Here is a 10,345-nt window from a genome sequence, read left to right on the forward strand (position 1 = left end):
CCCAGGCCAGAGTGCAGTGGTGTGCAACCTCCACCTTCCAGTTTCAAGCGATTCTCCTGCCTCAGCCTCCTGAGTAGCTGGGACTACAGGCACCTGCCACCATGCCTGGCTAATTTTTTGTACTTTTTTTTTTTTTAAGTAGAGAGAGGTTTCACCAGACCGGGTTTCACCATGTTGGCCAGGCTGATCTTGAACTCATGATGTGCCGGCCTCCCAAAGTGGTGGGGTCTGACCCTGTGATCCGCCTGCCTCCCAAAGAGCTGGGAATACAGGAATGAGCCCTCCACTCCTGGCGTTCTTCCTCTTTTCGGTGGTCTTGAGTGCTCCTGGCCCCAGAGCAGGTAGAGGGTCAGGTGGCCAGCACTACCGGGTGGAACAGCTGACTAGGATATTCCATGTGTACAGGCTGTAGCTGAGGGCGGCTTCTCCAGGAAGAGGCGTTGGCGCCACCTCCAAATACCTGGACCATGTAGAAGGTGCTGCGGTTGCCGGTGACAGCCCCACTGCCTCCAAAGTGGGCTGCGGTGCCACAGCCCTGGCCATTGGCCCCATCAAAGAAGAAACTGGGCGAGCTACCACCTTTGTACGTGAACTCCTTGGCATTGGGCAAGAGCTGCGATTGCGGGGCCGGGTTGGCAGGGGTGAAGCGTGGTGAAAGCATAGACTGAGAGAGGCTCTTGAGCTTCCACAAGCCGTTGGTGCTGGAGGGGCCGCGAGACGCTGCTGTGGTGGCTGCCGGCCGCCTTCCCTACCGCGGGCTGCACGCCCACCACCTGCCTCTTCTCCATCTTGGTGGAGTCCACTGTGAAGGCGATGGGCTGGGCGGGGCAGAGGACGAAGGCGGGCTGGGCGATTGGCCAAAGCATGGCGACGGGGAGTTGGGTCAGGCGCTGCCCTGGCTTCCAGTGGGCGCGAGTCCCTGCCGTCGGGGCTGGAACTGCCGTTGACCTCCTCGTCCAGCTCAGTACCCGCAGCCCCCACTGCCACCCAGGTACGGCCCTTCCACGGCTCCCTTCTCCCCGTCCGGCGGGTCACCGAGGGGTGAGTGCAGACGCTCGGGTCCTCAGGCAGCTGGGCCCGCGCACTTCCACCGCCAGGACGGTCCGCTTGGCGCCAGTGCCCCGGGCGCGCCGCCTCCAGTGTGGGCGCAGTGTGCGCCGCAGCCCTGCGGCGCTGTGTCAGGGCGCCAGGGGCCTCCGCCTTTCCCTTCAGGGCGCCAGAGCAGCTGGTTGTACGAGCAGAAGATCACGACGTTCAGCTCCGTGGATCCGCAGCTGCGCGGTCCTCTCCCAGGCGGAGAATCAGCCCGGGCGCGGGCTCCGCAAGGCTCGGCTCTCCCGGCGGCCGGCGCTCTGCGCTCGGGGCGGCCTCTCCCTCCAGAGCGGCGCTGAGCTCCGGGTGGAGGCCGCTCTTCCTTCCCCGGTGGAAGGCGATCCCGGCCCGGCGTCGCTCACGGGGACAGTGGCTGCCTTGCGGGCTGGGACTAAGGAGGGTAGGTGGGGTCTGACATTTTAATAATTTTGGTATTCGGGTTTTTTCAAACCATAAAAACGTATTAATTTCAAAAATGCTTTACATCAGCATTTTCAATACTTAACAGCCTGTGCTTCATCAACGTTTTCCGTTTAAAACCTGTGTGTGGCTCACACACGTATGACCTGATTCTGTGATTCGCGCCGAAAAAGACCTGGACACCAGGAAAATGGGGGTGGAGTCCGAGGTGAGGTGGTCGCGGGAGGCAGGACATCGAGACGCGCAGTCCTAGACCGGCCCGGAAGTGCGTCTGACAGGTCCGCGCTCCGGGAGGGGTCGGCGTCTTTCCCGCCAGGCCATTGTTCGCGCAGAGCTCTCAGCAGCGCCTGGCGGGTAGCCTCCGCTCGCTCCTCGCGCCTTTCGGGTCTCGTGAGTTGGCCGTGGGGACCGGGAACGGAGGCGGGTAGGGGAAGGTGGGGTTGGGAAAGCGGTGTCGAAAGTGAACTTCACCCTCCGGGAAGTGGGAGCCGGAGGAGGGGGCGGCGGTTAGTGTCGCGCGGCTTCGGGCGTCCCCTAGACCAGGATGGTCATCCCCGACTGTGGGGACATTACACGAGAGAGGGTTGTGGGAGGACTGCGAGGCTAAAAGGTCACTTCCGTGAATAACGACCACAGGATAAGAATTCTGGAAAAAAAACCCTCGGGAGAGGAAGTTAAGCATAAATAGGACTTTGGCAGCCTTCAAGATGGAGAGCCCTGTATACCCTCTAACCCCTAGATTCTAAAAGCAAATTGAGGGGCGTTGAATGGACTGGTTTTCAAGTGCAGAATGTAACAGTTCCTCATTCCCGTTTCCTTAGTTCCTTGATTCTCAAACCTTACAATACGTACAAATCGCTGAAGCGCCTGTTAAAGGTGGATATTCTAGGGCTCTCTGCACTTCTCTCCACGCCCAATTCACATTCCCCGGATGTCTGCCGTAGGGCCTGTCAGGCTGGGATCCCCCTGCTGCGCGGTGTATGCTTCCTGACATTTTGGAGGCACCCATTTTGGAAACATCCCCTGGGTTTCAGGAGCTGCCTGGGTCTGAGGAGAAAACTTCTCCCTTGGGCTTCTTTGGCTTCTTAAGACTATCCTTACAAAGAAGTTGACCTTGGGCAATCTACTTAACTTTCCCTGGCTTCCATCTCTTATCTAGTGAAATAATTATTATAATAAAACCTGAGTGGGTAATTGTGATAATTAAATATGGTCTTGTACCTGAAAGCATATTGTAGACTTGTGCAGTGTTGACTGTTAATCTTAAGTAGCAGCAGCGCAGTGTGGAAAGCTCACAGGACTTGCCATCCACATAAGCCTTTCTTTCTGTAAATTTAGTGAAAATAATGCCAACTTTAATTGGTTGTTTTGAAGATTAAGAAAACTGAAGTAAATAGTAAATGTTTGCTCATTCATTTAGTCGACAGTATCAATATTCCCATTTATTCTTTCTCTAATTTGATGTTTATACAGTGAGTTCAGACTTTTTATTCCGACTTTCTATCTGTGCAGTCCCTAATTCATGGGCTGGTTTCCTCCGTAAACTCTGTAAGGTATTATTGCTATTTATTTTTCACATAAACCAAGATTGAAGGATGATTTAAAAACTTGGCACAAGGTCACACAATTAGTAAATGTTGCGATCAGAATAAAACCTAGGTCTGGGCCAGGCGTGGTGGCAGACACTTGTAATCCCAGCACTTCGGGAGCACTTTGGGAGGCCAGGGTGGGAGGATCACTTAAACCCAGGAGTTTGAGGTTGCAGTGAGTTATGATTATGCCACTACACTCCAGCCTGGGAAACAGAGTGAAATTCCCCATCTTTAAAAAAAGAAAGAAAACCCACATCTGGGCAACTTGAAAGCCTATACTCCTTGCACATTATGAATATATATAGTACCATTATTTCCATTCATTGGTCACCATGTCACTTTTCATCGAAGAGCTTTAGGGTCTATGATAATTGCTTGTATTATCAGTTTCTGTTATCAGCTATTGCCATTTTTCTGTATAAATAATTATTTTTACTGCTTAGACAGGCAACCTCCAAGGTGTGTCTTGAAGCATAGCTCCAGCTGGAGGGTACCTTTTAAGCTGTTCAAGGTCAAGATGAATACAAACTCAAAGGAGGTTTTATCCCTGGGTGTTCAAGTTCCTGAGGCATGGGAAGAACTTCTGACAATGAAAGTGGAAGCGAAAAGTCATCTCCAAAGGCAGGAATCCAGGCTGAAACGCAATAATCCACTAGCAAGGGAAATCTTCCGAAGGCACTTTCGACAGCTGTGCTACCAAGAGACCCCTGGACCAAGGGAGGCTCTTAGCCGACTCCAGGAACTTTGCTACCAGTGGTTGAGGCCACATGTGAGCACAAAGGAGCAGATTTTGGATCTGCTGGTGCTGGAGCAGTTTCTGTCCATCCTGCCCAAGGAGCTTCAGGGCTGGGTGAGGGAACACTGTCCAGAGACTGGAGAAGAGGCTGTGATTTTGCTGGAGGACCTGGAGAGAGAGCTCGATGAACCACAACATGAGGTAGGAAGGGAGATTTGCTAGAGAAAAAGAAGTATTTTGAGATGCCAAGAATCCTTGTATCTGCTTTGTATCTCCTTGACATTGGTAATAAAATACCTTTCTTCCTGTTTCCTTCTTTCTTGGAAGTGTTTATTTCACATAATTTCTTCAAAAGTCAAATATTCTCTTTTTGTCCCCAGATGGTAGCCCACAGACACAGACAAGAAGTCCTCTCTAAAGAGATGGTGCCTCTAGCAGAGCAGACGTTACTGAGCCTTCAGTCCCAGCCTAAGAAACCCCAGCTCACATGTGACTCTGCTCAGAAGTGCCATCCTGTTGGAGAGACAGGTGAGGGACAGGATTTATTTGATGTTGAATGAATCTCACCTGGTCAAGCAAAAACAAACAATAAACCCAGAGCTGGGGAGACAGGAGATCCAAAGACTCCTTACCAGATAACAGCAATATTCAGTGCTTCTGAGAACCTAGTGTGCTCATTTTTGATCCTTCTCCCTGTGTGCAGACTTCTCCCTGAGTACCATTCTGGAAGCTCTCTGGACTTCTGATGCATGGTAAATTAGGAAGGCTTTTAGGGATCACTGTGGAGCACAGCTTCAGAGAAGGACTTTAAGGTTTGACAGGCAGGTTCGGATCCTGGCCTCGCCTCATGGAAGCTGCCTTTATTGGGCAGATTATTTAACCACTTGACCTCAGATCCCTCATCTACTAAATGGGATTGATAATAGCTTTGGTTTAGTTTATTTGTGCTGCCTTAAGAGAGTACCACAGACTAGGTATCTTTAGCAGAAATTTATTTACTTACATTTTTGAAGGCTAGTAGTCTAAGAATCAGGATGCCATCAGGTTTAGTTTCTGGTGGGGTCTCTTCCTGGCTTACAGATGGCCATCTTCTTGCTGTATCCTCACATGGCCTTTCCTTTGTGTGCATAGAGAGGGAGAGAGCAAGCTCTGGTGTCTCATCTTCTTATAAAGACATACCTGTTCTACTAGATAGGGCCCTACCTTATAACCTCATGTAACTTTTAATACCTCCCTCAAGGCTGTATCTTCAAATATAATCATATTGAGGGTTAGGACCTCAACATATGTGAGGGGATATCATTTAGTCCATAACCAATATGTACCTCAGAAAGTCATTGTGAGCATCAAATGCAAACAATTTACGAAAAGCACTTGGCGTGCATTATTCTTAATACATGGTTGCTATTGTCACATATCACCATTGCCACCCTTGCCGATTTGGGCTCATACTTGCAGTAGAAAGATAGGAGATATACTTAGTAAGTGGCAGAATGTATGGGAAAATCCAATGAAATCACACTTTGCCATATTCTTCTCTGTAATCTGAGTGTGGTAGTAACCACCCTTGTGGGTATAGTACTGAGCACCTGGGACTGAGTAAGCTGCTTTCCCAGTCTAGCTCTCTCTGCGAGAATTGGCTCTGGCTTGTCTAATTTCCCACACATAAAATCATACCTTCTTACTGACTTTTTGTTAATCTTCTGACAACCTTTAGCAAAGTTGTGCTGTTTCCGGTTTCACATTACCCCCATATGCATCAAAGCTGCAACTTCCCTTGCCCCTTTGTCTCTAGCTTCTGTGTATTTCATCTGCCCTAGCAATTTCTATTACATGGAACACATCTCTTGATTTAAATTAAAGTGTGTGTGTTGCGTAAATTCTGCGCAGACCTTCCTATAGCTCTCATGACTTTTATCAGATTAAAATTGCTCCTCGTATAATTTTCCCTCTTAATGAGCTTTTTTCCAGTCAATTTCTTTGTTTCTTCTTCCTCTCTCTATGAACTTGGACCTTTTATTTTCTAGCCACCTCCTCTCTTCTGCCTTCCAAACTACATCTAGAACCCTGCTGAGAACCCCCTTTTCCAAGAAGCACATCTAAATTGTCCACCTATCCACTCATCCATCTATCCATTCAACAAATGTTTATAAAACATCTACTATGGCTGTCAGAGAGTATCCAGAGGGCATCTACAGATTGGAGAGTTCTCCCTGTAAGATATCAGTGCCGGTATGTGTTACAAATTTAGGTAAAGCCAATATTATAACAACATATGCTTGAAATTACAAGAACCAAATTTAAGTTCCAGCTTTTCAACTTCTTAGCCAAGCAATGTTTAATAGGTAAGTTTGAGTTTCTGTTTAAGTTATGCTGATTCTTGAAAAATCTAAAAAATACAAAAGTTTATATAGTTACCAATGAAAGTTCTCCAAATCCTACTCCCTAGAGGTAACTACTCTTGTTACTTTGCTGCATATTTTCCAGACATTTCTCTATATAGTCTGTTTACCTATACATGTATATATCTTCCCATATTTTTCTATAGTTCTTTAAAGAGATGGGATAATAATATCAAGGAGTTCTGTGGTGAGCCATTTTGATAATATATCCGAAAGTGCTTCATAAGTCATGAAAGTTGTATAAACAGATACCCAGCTCCCTTGTACATTTCAGATTTAATATGAAGTTTGAGCAAAAGGGCAGTACTGATCCCACTTGTGGCCTATCTCTTCTCTATAGACACATTTTTACTTTCCAAACCTGTTGTGATCCCCCAGCTAAAAGGAGGAAGAGAGCCATGGCCTAACAACAGAGGAGTCCTAAGTCTCACACGCCTACCTATTCTGGGGTACGAGAGACAAGACAGATGTAGGAGAAAGAGGCAAATATTTTGGTCAAAAGAAGAAGGCTGGGTCTGTTATCCTTGGTCTTTTTCTGTGTTGCAAAGTGAAGTCAGACCTGGGAAACCCAAGACATTCTAAGGATACCATAGCAGCTGCTCTTTAGTGTATAGACAGTTTGGGTCTGTTTCTCCATTCTTACTTTCAACTCCTCCAAGCAGAAAGGCTTTGATTGGGTTGGCTGGACACAATTCAGTATGGACCAGTCCTGTGGGGCAGACTTTGCTCCATATGCCAGTTCCGGGGGCCAGTCTGTTGAGGCCATAGTCGTAGAATTGGTTTCAGTCCTTTCCCTTTTATATGTTCATTCATTCAACACATATTTTTTGGGCAACTGCTATGTGCCAGGCATAATTCTCAGGGATAAAACAGAAAGATCCTTTCTCAGAGATTAGATTGTAGCAAGAGGGAGAGAATAATAAACATAAAAATAAAGAGATGATACAGTGTGTTAAAAGGTGATGAGGCTATGGAATAAGGCAAAAATAGAACAGGATAAGGGAGATTAAGAGTGCTATGGATAAGGCAAACAGATTGTGATACTAAATGGAAGAATTCGGATAGGCCCCATTGAGAAGGTGAGTTGAACAAAGACTTGAAGGAAGTGAGAGAGAGGGCCTTGCTTTGATTTGAGGTGAGAGCTTTCCAGCAAGAGAGAAGCACTAGAGCAAAGGTCTTATGATGGGAATGCACCTTGGATAATTGTGGATTTGAAAGTCATAAAGTATAGTAGTCCCCACTATTTGAGGGGGATACGTTCCAAGACCCCCAGTAGCTGCCTGAAACCCAGGATAATACTGAACCCTGTATACTAATTTTTTCTATGCATACCTAAGATAAAGTTTAATTTATAAATTAAGCATCGTAAGAGATAAACAATAATAATAAAGTGGAACAATTACAGTAATATGCCAACCTCACTACTTTTGCACTTTGGGGCCACTTTTAAGTAAAATAAGGGTATGTAAACATAAGCACTGTGACACTGCAACAGTCAATCTGGTAACCAAATGGCTACTAGGTGTGTAACAGGCGAGCAGCATGTACAGTATGGATATGCTGGACAAAAGGAGGATTCATGTCCTGGGTGAGACAGCCAGATGGCATGAGATTTCATCATACTACTCAGAATGGTGCCAAATTTAAAACTCAGGAATTGTTTGTTTCTGGCATCTTCCATTTAGTATATTTGAACTGTGGTTTACTGTGGGTAGCTGAAACTTTGTAAGGCAAAACCACAGATGAGTGGGGACTACTGTATTGCCTGAAGAGCACCTAGAACAGTGGACGTTTAATACTTGTTCGGAAAATGAATGAGTACATGAAGTAACTTTCCTTGGAAAGGGTTACTTTGAGGTTATCTGAGGAAGGAGAGAGAGGTCTAAGTGAAAACTCCAGAGAAGCCAACCTGATCTTTACCCATCCCTTCCCATGAAGAAGTATAAAAAAAATACTGCCAGCTGGGCATGGTGGCTCACACCTGTATTCCCAGCATATTGGGAGGCCTAGGTGAGTGAATCACCTGAGATCAGGAGTTTGAGATCAGCCTGACAAAGATGGTGAAACCCCATCTCTACTAAAAATACAAAATTACTTGGGTTTGGGGGACGTGTGCCTGTAGTTTCAACTACTTGGGGGGCTGAGGCAGGAGAATCATTTAAACCCAGGAAGTGGAGGCTGCAGTGAGCTGAGATCACAACATTGCACTTCAGCCTGGGCTACAGAGCGATACTCTGTCTCAAAAACAAACAAACAAAAAACTTCCCCAGGCCAAGTCTACATGGGGATGAACTGACCCACGTTTTGCAAAAGAGGGCAAACTTTCCTCCTTATCTTGGGGAAGGTGTTACAACACTGGTCCTTCTGTTTCTAGCCCACTTGCTTTTCTGTGATACATTTTTATAGACATAGTCACCTACCCATAGGATCAGGGAACAAGTGACATTTACCTAGTCTTTTTCTTTGTTTCAGATGAGATGACCAAGACTGAGGACAGAGAGTTGGTGCTAAGGAAAGACTGTCTTAAGGTAGTGGAACCACATGGGAAAATGTTTAATGAGCAGACCTGGGAGGTATCACAGCAGGATCTCCCACATAGAGAAGTTGCTGAACATAAGGATAGGATACAGAGGCAGTGGGGAAACCTCTCAGGAGTGGGGCAACACAAATGTGATGAATGTGGGAAGACCTTTACTCAGAGCTCGGGTCTCATTCGACATCAAAGAATTCACACTGGAGAAAGACCTTATGAATGTAATGTGTGTGGGAAAGCCTTCAGTAGAAGTTCTGGTCTTTTTAATCACCGAGGAATCCACAATATACAGAAACGGTACCACTGTAAGGAGTGTGGGAAGGCTTTCAGTCAGAGTGCGGGTCTTATCCAGCATCAGAGAATCCACAAAGGAGAAAAGCCGTATCAGTGCAACCAGTGCAGTAAGAGCTACAGTCGGCGTTCATTTCTTATTGAACATCAGAGAAGCCACACGGGGGAGCGACCTCACCAGTGCATTGAATGTGGGAAAAGTTTTAATCGACACTGCAACCTCATTCGCCATCAGAAGATCCACACAGTGGCTGAGCTGGTCTAGGACTTGCTATGAGCAAGTTTTCCAGATCACCAGCCAAGTCGTGTGGAGTAGGTTGAGGCTAGAAAATGCCTCCCCTTTCCTTTCTCCATCAAGTATGTTTGAAACAAATATTGACTTGTGGCCCAGGGACTTCCTAAAAGGAAAGCTGGGTGTTTGAAGCTACTGTTTTCCCTTTTGTTCATTATACCTCATTTTTTTTTTCTTTTTTCTTTTTTATTGCATTTTAGGTTTGGGGGTACATGTGAAGAACATGAAAGATTGTTGCATAGGTACACATGTGGCAGTGTGATTTGCTGCCTTCTTCCCCTTCACCTATATCTGGCATTTCTCCCCATGCTATCTCTCCCCAACTCCCCACCCCCTGCTGTCCCTCCACTATTTCCCCCCGGCAGACCCCAGTGCGTGGTACTCCCCTCCCTGTGTCCATGTGTTCTCATTGTTCAACACCTGCCTATGAGTGAGAACCTGCGGTGTTTGATTTTCTGTTCTTGTGTCAGTTTCCTGAGAATGATGGTTTCCAGGTCCATCCAGGTCCCTACAAAGGACACAAACTCATCGTTTTTGATGGCTGCATAATATTCCATTGTGTATATCTGCCACATTTTCCCTGTCCAGCCTATCATCGATGGGCATTTGGGTTGGTTCCAGGTCTTTGCTATTGTAAACAGTGCTGCAATGAACATTCGTGTGCATGTGTCCTTATAGTAGAACGATTTATAATCCTTTGGATATATACCCAGTAATGGGATTGCTGGGTCAAATGGAATTTCTATTTCTAGGTCCTTGAGGAATCGCCACACTGTCTTCCACAATGGTTGAACTAATTTACATTCCCGCCAACAGTGTAAAAGTGTTCCTATTTCTCCACATCCTCTCCAGCATCTGTTGTCTCCAGATTTTTTAATGATCGCCATTCTGACTGGCATGAGAGGGGGTATCTCAATGTAGTTTTGATTTGCGTTTCTCTAATGACCAGTGATGATGAGCATTTTTTCATATGTTTGTTGGCCTCAT

General features: G+C 46.4%; 1 protein-coding gene across 5 annotated transcripts; it reads left to right on the forward strand.

The window, feature by feature from the left end:
* Nucleotides 1-1,770: 1,770 nt before the first annotated feature.
* On the forward strand, nucleotides 1,771-9,418 carry ZSCAN9 (zinc finger and SCAN domain containing 9). Of its 5 annotated transcripts, none has more exons than XM_037734866.1 (4): nucleotides 1,771-2,018; nucleotides 3,548-4,041; nucleotides 4,221-4,368; nucleotides 8,715-9,418. In XM_037734866.1, exons 2-4 carry the CDS (start codon nucleotides 3,622-3,624, stop codon nucleotides 9,329-9,331), a joined length of 1,185 nt encoding a protein of 394 aa, XP_037590794.1. In that variant the 5' UTR covers nucleotides 1,771-2,018; nucleotides 3,548-3,621; the 3' UTR covers nucleotides 9,332-9,418. The 5 variants fall into 5 exon arrangements, with proteins under 5 accessions (XP_037590794.1, XP_037590796.1, XP_037590795.1 ...); XM_037734868.1 differs by having other exon boundaries at nucleotides 1,771-1,963; XM_037734867.1 differs by having other exon boundaries at nucleotides 1,771-1,902.
* Nucleotides 9,419-10,345: the final 927 nt, after the last annotated feature.

Source organism: Cebus imitator, unplaced genomic scaffold (genome assembly GCF_001604975.1).
Source record: "Cebus imitator isolate Cc_AM_T3 unplaced genomic scaffold, Cebus_imitator-1.0 Scaffold681, whole genome shotgun sequence".
NCBI classification, from domain to species: Eukaryota; Metazoa; Chordata; class Mammalia; order Primates; family Cebidae; genus Cebus; species Cebus imitator.

What these genes read in the sequence shown, in the direction of transcription:
- ZSCAN9 (XM_017518443.2), top strand. Translation starts at nt 3,469, where the DNA reads ATGATAATTGCTTGTATTATCAGTTTCTGTTATCAGCTATTGCCATTT. An exon ending in TCGATGAACCACAACATGAG is followed by an intron (nt 4,042 to 4,220) that starts GTAGGAAGGGAG and finishes TTTTGTCCCCAG; the next exon opens with ATGGTAGCCCACAGACACAG. An exon ending in CCATCCTGTTGGAGAGACAG is followed by an intron (nt 4,369 to 8,714) that starts GTGAGGGACAGG and finishes TCTTTGTTTCAG; the next exon opens with ATGAGATGACCAAGACTGAG.